Source organism: Rattus rattus, chromosome 12 (assembly GCF_011064425.1).
Source record: "Rattus rattus isolate New Zealand chromosome 12, Rrattus_CSIRO_v1, whole genome shotgun sequence".
NCBI lineage: Eukaryota > Metazoa > Chordata > Mammalia > Rodentia > Muridae > Rattus > Rattus rattus.
Genome location: NC_046165.1, coordinates 1,941,091 through 1,954,799, shown reverse-complemented (window position 1 = coordinate 1,954,799; position 13,709 = coordinate 1,941,091). Strand labels below are relative to the sequence as shown.

Below are 13,709 nucleotides of genomic sequence, written 5' to 3'. Positions count from 1 at the left end.
TTCTTTTCATGAAAGGAATTATGTTGGACCTCTCTCTGTGGGCCTGAATCCACAGATTCAACAAACGTAGAATTTAACCATATACTGAAAATATTTGTAAAAGGAAAATTCCAGAAAGTTCCAACACCCAAAGCTTGAACTTGCTGAGGGGTGAGCGCCTCCCTTAATCACACAATAAAGAGCAGGCACCGTGTTCCATGCAGTGTGGAGGCTGGAGACAGCTTTGAGGTAGGGGAGATGTGAACGGGTTAAACATAAACACTCCTGGCTTATCAGCGAGACTCCAACACCCCGGGATTTTAGGATTGGGGTTGGAGGACTCCTGGAACTAATTTCCCATGGACACCAAGAAATAACTACATGAAAAACCAACCCACACCCTTCCTATAGCATAATAAAAAGTTGGCTTTATTACAGAGGAACCTTGACAACAGCGAAACATGGATGTATCCACTTATTAGGGACTTGTGGATGTGGTGGTGGTGGTGAGGATGAAAATGGAGAAGATGGGGTGGATCTCAGCCTTCCTAATTCTATAACCCTTTAATACAGTTCCTTCAGGTTGTGGTAAACCCCATCCATAAAATGAATAAAATAATTCATTGCTACTTCATGACCGTACTTTTGCTAGTTATGAATCGAAATGCAAATATGTTTCCCAACTGTCTTAGGATAGATACCTGTGATGGTTTGCATATGGTTTGGCCCAGGGAGTGGCACTATTAGAAGGTGTGGCCTTGTTGGAGGAAGTGTGTCACTGTGGGGTGGGCTTGGAGACCCTCCTCCTAGCTGCCTGAGGATGGTCAGTCTGTTCCTGGCTTCCTTTGGGTGAAGATGTAGAACTCAGCTGCTCCTGCACCACGCCTGCCTGGATGCTGTGATGCTGCCATGTTCCTGCCTTGATGATAATGGACTGAACCTCTAAACCTGTAAGCCAGCCCCAATTAAATGTTGTCCCTTATAAAACTTACATTGGTCATGGTGTCCATTCACAGCAATAAGACCCTAAGACAACACCCCTATAAAAGTGTCATTTGACCCCAAAGAGGATCATGACTCAAAGGTTGAGAACTGTTAATCTATAGTTGGGTAAAGAAGATAACTGAAAAGAAATCCAGGCTCAATACTTACCCTGACCAACACACTGTCAGCAAAGGATGCTGGGTTGTCCACCTCAGTAAATGCCGGTGGGCCTGTTCCCATGATTTTCCAGCGTATATAAAGCATAGTGGAGCCTCCAATGGTGAGCAGGGCCATTCGGAAGAGGAGGCCTCCATTCTTGAGCATGCCGGTGCTCTGAAAGGACACCACAAAGTTCCTGCTGTTGAAGGTTTTCAACTTAAGCATAGCATTAAGTACTTAGGAGGCTGAGACAAAGGGGTGGCCATCTTGGTCCATACAGACTGCCTGGGGGCTATGCAGAATTCAAGTCCAGCCTGGGCAACTTTGTAAGACTAGTTCAAAATAAAAAGTAGAAGGAGGCCCTGGATTTAATTCCTAGCACTGCAAATGAAGTAAATATACCAAGCCCATGTATTCTACCTCAACCATTTTGACACAGTGCACTAAAAAGTTGCCTACCTTAGAATTGAAATCACAGAAAAATACTTGGAAAACAGCATTTTAAATCAACTGCTACCTGACATTTTTCATGTCTAGGCTCCCGATAAAGTATTTTACTCACCTCTAGTGACTTGTCCTTACGCAGGACTTTCCGGACAGCTACCAGAACGTCAAGTCTGCCTATCACCAGGACATCGAACACAGCATTCAAGCCCTAAGAATCGAAGACTCACAGTAAGACTGGAGAGAGCCTGGCCCTGACAGAAATTAGCCACATTTTCATTATTTAACCTAGACCAGAAATTTGAAGTTGACTGTGGACAAACTCCCAGGTTAGGAAGAGCAGCCACATGTTTAGATGAACTCAATCCACAGTGGGACTCCACCACCGATAACCTAGTGAGTCCCTAGCAGTAATGATCCTGCGGCCTACATTTAGGAGCACCATAAGACTGAGGATAGCCAAACTCTGGAAAGCTCCCCAGAAATCTGTCTTTCCCCCCACCTCCTGTCTATAACTGAAACAGAGAGGTCATACTCCTGGGCAATGATTAAACATAACAAGAGAAAGACGGCCATCAGTCCTGCCAAACCAGTCCTGTACATAAATAAACTCCAGTGGGCTGACTGAGGCTGGTGAATGGTGCAGACATATGTCTCTCTCTCTCTGGAGGAGGCCAGGATCTCTCAGAGCCCTGATTGTTCACTGGTGTTTTCTGCTCGCTGGACACACCGCTGGAATCTATCCTCAAGTGTGAGCTACAGAGAGATTCCGAGGTCAGGTTAGGTCAGGTCAGGTCAGGTGGGTGGGGTACGGAACGTGGGGAGAAGTGAAGACTCTTCTGGAACTTCAGTTTAAAAGCTGGACTCTCTTCTCTTTGTGTCCCCTTACTGCCAGCTGTGACACCGCTGTCTAGGGTAACTCTGGACATAGCACATAAAAGATTCTCATGTTGTACAAGCAAGCCTCTTCAGACACCATGCAGAACTGCCTGCTCCAGTTAGCCGAACAACAATGACCTGAGGTAAATTGTGGCCCCACCTACACTAACAGCTCCTATGCCCACGGTAACAGTCGTCAGGCTGCTTTGACAGCTTTTCAAGGTATAGTTACACCTTGGATCTAGTCTTTACTTTGTGGATGGCTTTCTGTAAATGTCACTTTGGTAGGCACTGTCATCTACTGGGATCCCTGCCCAGTCTGCATAAAGGAGCCTGAACATCCACAGTGTATCTGGCGAAAGCTGTCCCTATGTGACTGGGCTCTTTTAATATGGGGTTCTGTAGCAAAGAAGATCAGAAAACATCAGAAGCCAGTGGTAATTTGTGGTTTTCAGAGCAAGGATGACACCCCTGCTTAACTCTCTCCCACAAATGCTAGGAGTCACTAATTATCCAATTCACAGGCCACTGCCGGGTTAAACATTTCAAAGAATCCTGATTTTATTCACTAATGTGACACGCATCATACATGGGTCACAGAAGACCATCTCTGCTCAACTGTGAACTGTTCTCCAGAAAGCAGGAACTCTCTTGTCTGCTGTTCCTACCTTCTCGTGCTGTTTACTTCTCTGCCTGGAGCTGTGGGACTGTCCCTGAGGGGAATACAGTGATTGGGGGGTGGAGGAGGGAGACTGAAGGCAAATTCAAGATTGGTACTCATTTCTCCAAGTTACAGGCAGCATCAAAATGCTCATCATAGATTATTTAAATCCAACCTAATCTTCGGTGCTTCTAATGTTAATAAATTCTGGAGCGACCCGCAAAGCTGGCTAAGTGGGAGTTCTATTCTGCAGACCTGGGGAGGGGGCAGGGACCCCGAGTTAACAAGCTCTGGGATGCTACTGGTCCTTAAGCCACACTTTATATTAGTATCAGGTTTCAGAGCAGTGGTCCTCACTGGAAGAGCTATGACAAAGCTGCCTAGCAACCTCCGCAGGCATCGTAAGACAAATGAGGGATTCTTATTGGCTTCTACCGGCCACAGGGGAAGATGCTGCTCTGTGTCTACAATGCACAGTACTGGCCTGCCACAGGAGTCAGCCCACTTATTAAAATACCCACAGTGACAAGGTTAAGAAAAACAACTGAAGTCAGAAACTCAGGCTGTAGCCTAGGCTAATTAGGAACTTGCTTTGTAGACCAGGCTAGCCCCAGATGTGCAATCATTCCAACCCAGTCTCCTGAGGACAGGGATTATAGATTTGAGCCACCATGTCCACTTCAAAAGTTACTGAATAAAAAACTAACTCAGGAATCTTGAGTATCTTAATTATTTTTTTTTACTTGTTTCACGTGCATGAATATTTGGCTACATGTGTGTGTATGTACCACACTCATGCATGGTGTCCTTGGAAAGTCCCTTGGAGGCGCCAGACACAGGTGCTGGGAACTGAACCTGGTCTGCATAGCAGCAACCAAGTGGTTTTAATCGCTGAGCCATCTCTAACTTAAGACTTAAGTGTCTTTACACAGGAATTCTTTTTCATATCCTAGCTTGCCAACTTCTGTCTTACAGACGGGACTCAATAAAACCACGAATCTTTGCTTTGAGTTGTGTCTGACTGTTCCTCTCTCCCAGTTTTAGTCAACTACCACATTTCTTCCCTTTTTTTGGGGTTGGGGGTGGGGGAACTTATATCCTTAGTTTCACAGTTTTCCTATAATGATACAAGGCCAACAAAAGCTTTATGGGAGGAGGAGGGAAGTGGGCTTTTTAAAGTGTCTCTGTCTCTCAGATTCAACCCCAGTCTCTATTCAGAGCAGACCTAGAAGTGGTATGCCTACCTGCTTAGGGAGCCCTCACCTGCCTGCTTTAGCACTAGCCATAGAGGCCATGACACAGCATAATACACTCAACACACAGCTCAGGAGCATCCACACGAGGTGCCATTTAATGCCTGGTTCTCTCTCCCATTAACAGACTCATGAGAATTGGCTCCATGAGCACGGTTTCACTTAGAGTTTACCAAACAGAATGTCGTTCCCCACAATTTAAAGACAGTGAGCACCATACATGTCCTATACATACAAGCAGGCTTCCATTCCCAGAATTGTAAAGTAGAAAGAGCCTTCTAGAAAATTTATTTGGGTGGACGAACATGTTGTCCTTGGTGTGCGTATGGAGGTCAGAGGTCAATTAGTCAGTCAGTCCTGTCCTTCCAATCGTGTGGGTCCCAAGGATCAAACTCAGATCATCAGACTTCACCTTTACCTACTGAGCTATCTCACTGGCTCCCACACACCTTTTTAAATACTAGACTAACTAGGTCAAGGCCTCTTAAACTGTGGGTCACGACCCCATGTGAGACTGCATAATGCACTGTGAAAACCTAACAACGTAAGTTTCTGAATACACAATAACCAGAAATTAATTCAAAATCAAAACACACCATGAATCTTAGGTGCATCCAGGGTTCACTGTACAACTCCACAGAAGCCTGGGTTGTGAACACAGAGCATGCATTCCTGGCACACCGTGCACAACTGTCGCACCACGAAATGCCTGGAACACCTGTTATGGGCCATGAATTAATTACAGTCTCTTTGAATACCAAGTTCTCTGCTCTCACTGAATCATAATGGTTTAAAGGTGGAAGATAAACACTTTTAATTTTTCCTACTATCACTCAAAGACATTTAAGTATCAAATTAAGTGTTTTGCTGGATTGGATTTTGTTAGGCAAATATGCACATCCCTCTCATGGGATGCAAAATTTACTTCATTGAATAGATGGTAAAAGATTATGGTACACCAAAGGATTGCTTTAAAATAAGTTTATGACTCACCATCAGTAAGTGATTGGTTTGTAAGCCTATCTTTATATTCCTGTAGTACACATACCCTGGGTTGTATAAAAATGTCTTGGGTAGAAATAGGCTGTGAATGCACAAGGTTGAAGAAGCCTGGGGCTGAGGATTCAGATCAGTGATGCGATCAATGCTTGCCTAGCAGGCATAAGGCTATAGACTCACAGAAGCAAAAACGAGCCCTGAACTAGCATTGTTAATTGGATCAAAGTATCTCATGTCTCATTTTTGGGTAAGACAAAGAGACAGGCTTCTGGAGGCTGGCAAAGTTCCTTGTTGTATGTAGGACTGGTAACTATGAGAGTGTCCCAGGAAACTGGACCATTCTTTTACCTATTCTTAAGGGACCACCCTACAAGGAGGAAACATGCCCCTCTCACTAAGAACTTCCCAAAGATCAATTCACACCATTCACTACTCATAGTCAGAAGAACCCAACAATTCTCTATCTGAAACGCTGACACTGTGGCAGGCAAGACCACTGACCCACAAAAGGCTAAAACCTCAGACTGGTGATGGCACACAGAAGCAGAGGAGGCCATGGGAGTGGGATGGCCCATGGTGCCCCTCTTGGAGGGAGTGGATGAATTCAAAAGACAGGCCCTATCTGTGTTTGAGGTCTTACCAGCACGGTGATTCCTTGCTCTTTGCACAGCATGGCCACTGCTCCCAGAAAGATACTCAGCAATACCCAGAAGGTAGAAGAATGTGTTCCATCCTTGTTACCTGCTGGTGAGTAACAAACACATAAGTCAAGTTATAAGTTCCATCTTGCCAGCACCAAGAACTAAAATCCCAGACATGCATTACATAGAATCACTATCTGAAACCAAATCCAAGTTGGTCCCCAATAGGTCAATGTGCATTTCTGTACTTGGACGATTCCCTCTATAAAGGACACATGTCCCATCTCAAGGCATTGAGAAGTGTTGTAAATAAGCTCTGCTTACAAAATGCCACAACCCTGAGTCCCCATGAAAACAAGTTCCTTCTTCCTTACTGCCCACCACTATAGGACCATTCTAACAGGCAGTGCTGAGAACTCAGACTGCAAACAATCCACCTGATTGCAGAATGACTCCAATGGTCCCCACTGCTACCAAGAAGAGCAGCTCAGAATGTTCACACATCTTCCGATCCGTTATGCCAGGGATGTAAGGACTGGGCCCTATACACCAGAGCGCTTAGGCTGGGTCTGCTCCTCTCTGTGTGTGATCGCTCTGACCCTACCACCAGAGGGTGCATGACTACTGCTGGACGGCTCATTTTGCCCACACTAGGCACAAGTAGAGGCCATGAGTCTGTTTGGGCTACAACTGTTATGGGGACTTAGCATCAACAGCAAGCGAAAATACCACTCAAATAGATATTGACGAGAAACCGGGGAGGTCAGGCATGGCAGCTGATGGTCACTAAGTTGCCTTCTGAGGAGGCAGGTATACTTCCATTGCTGTCTGTGGTCAGTAAAAAAATACAATCTCGTGACCAAAGCCAAACAGCTGGAAGGAGACATTGTCACAGGTAGCCCTCATTCCTGGCAGGTCTTTGAAGCCCCCAGCCCTCATCTAAGTGAACAAGCACTGCATCTTCTTAGGAGAACCACTTATTAGCCTGTCTGGGTACCACTACAAGGACTGTAAATCTGACTGCTGCTATGCTGGTCTTTACTAACACACAGCATCTGGTGAGTTACTTCTTCTGTTTACTTCCCTCATCTATAAGAAGGGGTAATAAACATAACTTAGGAAATGAGAGGGAAGAGATAGAGTGGAATGGCTTGCCACTATGTTACAGATTCCACGAGAGCAAAAAACGCACTCTGGAAAAATCTGTAAGAAAGTAACTGTAGTAGTGAGTGAAGAAAAAAAAATAGAGCAGGTGAGAAAGTTACATTCCTCACTGCAGACCCAAGTTCTTAGCCATAGGTACGTACAAAAACCACATCAAACACTCAACACCATAAAAGAAAATCACCCAGTATGGTGTGGAAACCAGAGGTCAGCTGATAAACGTTGCATGCAAACCACTGCAACGCCCTCAGGTCAGATGATGAGGTTCATGGACCTTCACTGTAGCCGTCCTGGGGGTTGGCTGGTAAATCACTCTGGCATAAAATGTGCCAAGCATGCAGTGTAGTCTTTAAGGTACACTGTGATACCTATCAAATTGCTCAATCCAGAAGCCAACATTTAGAAGCCTGTGTGTGTGTGTGTGTGTGTGTTCACATGCATGATGCATACCCTAGCTGGATATAAGCATTGTGATTTATTAAGGACTGACTGGCAAAGCCCCAGGATGGAAGTCTTTCATGTCTTGCCAATAACCACTGGTACCTTGAGTGCACTGGAGGTGATCTCAACCTCATGCTCCCTGGATGTGGGCTGAGATACCTGTCAAGGTGATGAAGTCTGCAGACAGCTGAACCTCTTGGAAGCTCAAAAAGTCGGGAGCAGCACCACTTTCTGCCTTCGGGCTGAGGGTAACCCTTGTGAGGACGGCTTTCATTAGTGGCCTTGCTCCTGTGACCACCTGGCACCCCTCTAGGTTCTATGGTCTATATTCCGACCCACGCACAGTAGCCAACCCAACAGATTCCCACTTTGCTTGGCTTGCCTGTTCCCTTGGGCTAGCATGCCTCTGGCAAAATCCTACCCTTCTTACAAAGCTGTCAAATGTCACTTAAGCTGCGAAGCCACACACCCCCCATTCTCCCAGGCAGTCTCCCTTCCAAATTCAGTTGCTTTACTCCAGTTACAACACCAAGTGGCCTGCCTGTCTGATTGCCTGTGGGTAAGCGTCCCTAAATGACCCCTCAGATTAAGTTAGGAGGAGCTGGAGACTATGAATTGTGGGTAATCATAACCCACAACCCTCTGTGACATTCTTTGGTGTATCACAGACACTGGGTTTTCTGTTATTGCTGCAGATGAGAATTTCTCAACATTGGACACTTGGTTGTTTCATGCTCTGTTGTGGAGACAATGCTATACGTCACAGGAAATATAGGTGCCTTTCTACTCATTAGACAGTAGCACCTCTATGCAACTGGGTTACAGATACTGTCAAATGACCTTTGTGAGGGGAATTATGCCAACCGGGAGACATTGCCCTAAACCAATGCTCCTTAGGGTTCAGACCTCAGAGCCTGAGCTTGGATCTTGCTAAAAATGCAGAGTTACAACCTACCCAGGCCTCTTGAGTCAGGAATCCTGAGGATGGCGAGTAGCAAGCCACATGCCCTTTTAACAAGCTTCTCAGAGCTTTTGAACACTCTATAACCGCCAATGTCACCCTTGGCAGCAAGCTTGCATTTAGCTACATTGCTGGCACCCTGCTTGGCTTGGAGGAGCAACTGAGAACTGTACTGACCAAATAGCAGCAGTACCCAACAGACTCTGGAGTGGTAACACACGCTGGGTGGATGAAAAGAACCCTTTCCAGGATGCTTCCAGCAGGGGGCCACCTGGCCTTGACTTGAATAATGTCAGCGCAGGCCTGAACATCTCACAACAACCCATTTCGCTCTTAAGCTCTGGTCCATTAGGAATATTATTCCTTAGGCTGAGCACAAGCTTGCCTTTCTAAATTTCGTGGCTTAGCTCCAAGCTGTTCAGGTGGCAGAGGGTCTGGAAGTCAGCATTTCTCCAGTAAGAACCATTAGAGTTGTATTTATCTGGTTCTATCCAACAAATGAAGAAAGGTTTTATTATTGTTTTTTTTAAATTGCATATATAGGTAATACCAAAAGATCACATTTTCAGATGCCTCCACCCTAAGCAGGATTCCGATTTGAGGCTCTGTGTATTCCAGGTCTAGCATGAGGAGCTCCAACTTCATGCCTATCATACTTGCATCCACTGAGCAGAGCCCCCCTGTCCTACAGAAGCCAGTCATTCTGTTCTATTCTGCTTCATAATATTACCTGGACCTACATTTGTTTTTGTTTTGTTTTTAATTATTAAAACTTTATATAAAGGGCTTACAAATAAAAGACATTATTACCCAGTGAGCTTAGCCGGGCCCAAAGTCCATGATCTCGATGAGCTTCCACGGATTTTACCTCCTTTACCGCCAATTCTATTTTACTTATATTTTTATGGACTTGACTTGTAGATCATTCTCGCTTCACACTTCTCACCTAAACGTAATGCGACCCCCTGAACTCTTAACTTCAAAAGCACATCTCCAGATCATTTTAAGTCTCCTCAGGAGAACGGAATTGCTTTGCCTTCTTCTTAAATATAATGTGGATGAAATTTCCCCCACAGGGGTGTAAGAGGAAACAAATTCCCAGCTCCTCCACTAAAACACAGACAACTCTCGGAGGCGCCCTGTTAACACAAAGCCAAATATTATGCACACGTGAAAACGGAGGGCTCACATCCCACTCTTCTTGTCTAGAATCCAAAAACAGCCTTCTTCGAAGATGACTGACATACTCAGTGAGCTGCATGAAAACAAGACAGAAAACGCAGCCTCTGGCTTCATCGCGCTTTACCCCCCGGGGTCACTCCCGAGTTGTAGTATACCTTTCCTGTAGGTTGGGTTTTGTCAACTTGGCACAATCCTAACATATCTGGGAAGAGGGGATCTTATTTGAGAGACTGCCTCCATCAGACTGGTCTGAAGGCAGCAAGTCTTTTGGGTGCTGTCTTGACTGATGATGGATGTAGGCAGGCCAGCTCACTGTGAACAGCGTTGTTCCTGGGCTGGTCGTCACGGGTTGCATGGACAAGCAGGCTGAACAGTATCTTTTATTATCTCTGCTTCAGCTCCTGCCTCCAGGTTCCTGCCTGGAGCTCCTGCCCTGACTTTCAAGGATGGATGGATGGTTGTAGAGAGCAAAAAGGCCTTGTGCACACGCATAAGCACCGGAGAAGCAAGGAAAGCTGAACCCACAGGTTACCTCTTCAATGGAATGAGGTGCTTAGCTGTTCTTCCTGGAGTGCATGTAGTTTTATAACCTGGTGATCCTTTGCTATCTGATGTGATGGGCTCCGCTCATATCTTCCAGAATTTTTATTTTGACTTATCCCAGGTCCTTTCCCCCTAAGTCTTGAGCACTACGCTTAGACGCTGAACCATTCTTAGGAGCGATGCCACTTGTGGGCCAGGCCAATCCTGACACCCACAGGAATCATGTTTGCCTCAGGCAAGCTCCCTAGACCCTAACTTCTTGGGCTCTATCTCCAGGTCGGTAGCACCCATTCTTGTGAAAGAAGCCAAATGTACTTTGTATCTCAATAAAAAATGTCTTAAACTGCTGTGCACTTGGGACTCAGTTGTTACCAAAATTCTCTTTCCCAAAACCGTGCTGTGCTTAAACACGGCTAAAGTAAAATGACCTGGGCCAGACTCTAGAGGCCCTGGTCCAGCACCAGTTACGATAAAATCCAGCTGAGCCCAGTTTCATTCTTAACCTTACCCTGACGGTTTTTTGATCCCCACAGACTGTGATGTGGAAGTGCAAACTGAAACAAACCCTTTCCTCTCCACGCTGCTTTCTGGCCATTCTTCATCACAGCAACAGAAGCACTTAAACCTCCTCCGGTCTCCAGGTCTTCACCGCAATCGTCCCTTAGGCTTCTGACATCACACGCCCAGGACAAAAACCTGCCTGGTGAAGACACTTCTCCGCCCGAAGTTGCTTCAGCTCCAGCAACCGAAATTAGTGGCAATTCAGATCAAAGGCAACACTTCAATGGTCAGTCATTAGCCCAGTTGACAGCCTCACCTGCAGAGCTAGCCCCAGACCTGCTACTGTATAAAAGCGAGTCATTAACGCTAACGAGCACTTGGGCTTTATCTAGTCCCAGCTGAGATGTGCTGTACTGCCACACGAGAGTCTGAAGACTTCTGTGTGAACCAAAAAAAAAAAAAAATGCATTTCACATTTTTATAATGATTCCATATAAAATTGTATTTTCGATAGGCTAAAATTCATCTCGCTGCTCTTTTTTTTTTTTTTTTTGGAAGACAGGGACACTTACACCCCAGCCAGGCCTCAGACTCACTATGTAGCAGAGGATGACTCTTGACTTCTGATCCTCTTGCTTCTGTCTTTGGAGGGCTGAGATGACAGCTCTGGTCCTTGTGGACTTGGGGCCTGAACCCAAGGCTTTATGCATGGTTTGCAGGCACCCTGGTAACTAAGCTACATTCCAGGCCCACTTGTTTCTGTAACTTAAACAGCAGAAACTGAAAAGAACAAGTATGGCTCCCGTTAGGTTTCTATACGTGGCAGTGTCTACAGACCTCAGAATCAGCCTCGGCTCACATGTGAAACTCCCAGCACATTGCTATGTCTGTATTCCAACCGCACCCCTGAGATCTTGCGAAGTATGAAACGAGTCTGCTGATTTAAATCCGACGTTTTTCCCGTCTACTCTCTGCTACAGAGTTATTAGTACTTTATCAGAAGCCCTATGACTAAGGTCCTGAGGACCCTATGTTTTTGTATACAGGTGTCTGCCTACTGGATGTGATGCATACACACACACTCGGGCACGTACACATACACACGACATACTAATAAGTCTCTAAAACCATAAGTCTTCTTCACAGGTGTATAGTATGCCTGCACATTAAAAACCAGAGTTAACTAATGTATACGGCATTGGCAAAAATGGTTATATTACAGGGGTGGGTAGAAACTTAAACTGAGAAACCCGTTCTGAGTTCTGGGACAATCCCATCTACTATAGTTTCATCCATGCAATTCCCCTGAATTAAGACTTACTCTTAATCTCGGTTCATCAAAGCAACTAATTAGGTCGACCTGCAACATAACCTATGAATTTGGATTTCATGTTTTTGTGGTTGTTTTTAACCAGGCAGCCTATGCTAGTGACTCTCATTCCAAGTATGAATAGTTCACTATGGTGACAGGAACACTAGGCCGCCTTGCACACAGAACCAAGTTAACGGTTTCTTTTGGCTCCTCGTTTACTAGAAGTCTTTTATACTGCCACATTTCTTTTTTTTTTTTTTTTTTTTTTTATTAACTTGAGTATTTCTTATGTACAAGTGTTATTCCTTTCCGGTTTCCGGCAAACATCCCCTCCCCCTCCCCTTCCTTATGGGTGTTCCTCCCACCCTCCCCCATTGCCACCTCCCCCGACAGTCTAGTTCACTGGGGGTTCAGTCTTAGCAGGACCCAGAGCTTCCCCTTCCACTGGTGCTCTTACTAGGATATTCATTGCTACCTATGAGGTCAGAGTCCAGGGTCAGTCCATGTATAGTCTTTAGGTAGTGGCTTAGTCCCTGGGAAGCTCTGGTTGCTTGGCATTGTTGTACATATGGGGTCTCGAGCCCCTTCAAGCTCTTCCAGTTCTTTCTCTGATTCCTTCAACGGGGTCCTATTCTCAGTTCAGTGGTTTGCTGCTGGCATTCGCCTCTATATTTGCTGTATTCTGGCTGTGTCTCTCAGGAGCGATCTACACTTCTGCACTTCTTTGCTTCATCAATCTTGTCTAATTGGGTGGCTGTATATATATGTACTGCCGCATTTCTTATGCAATTATGCAGTAATACCAAAAAGTTAGTAATCCTCTCAGTGTGAACAAATACAGTTAGAAGACAAGTCTTTTCATTTACCTCTTCAAGATGGAAGTATCCCCATCATGTAAGAGGCTAATTAAAAAAGTGTGATATAGAATGCATATAAAAATGTGACAATCTAAACCTAAAAGCTACTGTGAGAAACAGTAAAAATAAGCCTTAAAACAAACGTTGCCTCTAGTACAGTTACACTTACGAATAATCTTTGTGGAGAAATAAAGTCTCTCAAAGACAGGTAATTCTAACTTGAATGCAGCTCTATTCAAGTATCTTTAGTGGAATTCATGGCCCTAACTTTGTCCAGACTCTTAGATTTTTAAGCTCAGAAGACACAGGAGAGTACGACAAAACCATCTGTAGCTATCCTGTACCTTTCACCTTGAGGAAGACCACTCTCCAGGACAATTACCCAGCATAACAAGTGGCAATGGCGGAAGACCCAGAACATGGGAGATCTGCCCCACTCTACGTCTCTATTATCCATGACGACACAGTCCCATAGGTCACTGGAGGCAAAGGATGAAGGAGTGAAGGGAAGAACTCCAACCAGCAGAAAGACACTTGTCAGCATTGACGCCCACAAGTGCCAACAGATGTGACCAATTTAATGAAGCGTTCGTCTCTGACTTGGCACTCTTTCCAGAGGGAAGCCCTCCTTTCAGCAAAAGCAGCACATTGTACAAGCTAGCCCCCTTCACCACCCTCTGCCTGGCAGCTCTGCTGAGCGAAACTGGCACATCATGGTGTGTGTGGGAACCGCGCCATCATGACAGGTG

General features: G+C 45.3%; 1 protein-coding gene across 2 annotated transcripts in view; it reads right to left on the bottom strand.

The window, feature by feature from the left end:
• The window catches only part of Tmtc4 (transmembrane O-mannosyltransferase targeting cadherins 4), a 56,159-nt gene that overhangs the window by 19,723 nt on the left and 22,727 nt on the right, over window positions 1-13,709 (bottom strand). For both annotated transcript variants that reach the window (XM_032917583.1, XM_032917584.1), the window contains 3 exons: window positions 5,999-6,102; window positions 1,685-1,777; window positions 1,132-1,296 (listed from right to left, as the gene is read on the bottom strand). In XM_032917583.1, the coding sequence (XP_032773474.1) occupies window positions 1,132-1,296; window positions 1,685-1,777; window positions 5,999-6,102 (362 nt within the window). The remainder of the gene's footprint in view (window positions 1-1,131; window positions 1,297-1,684; window positions 1,778-5,998; window positions 6,103-13,709) is intronic.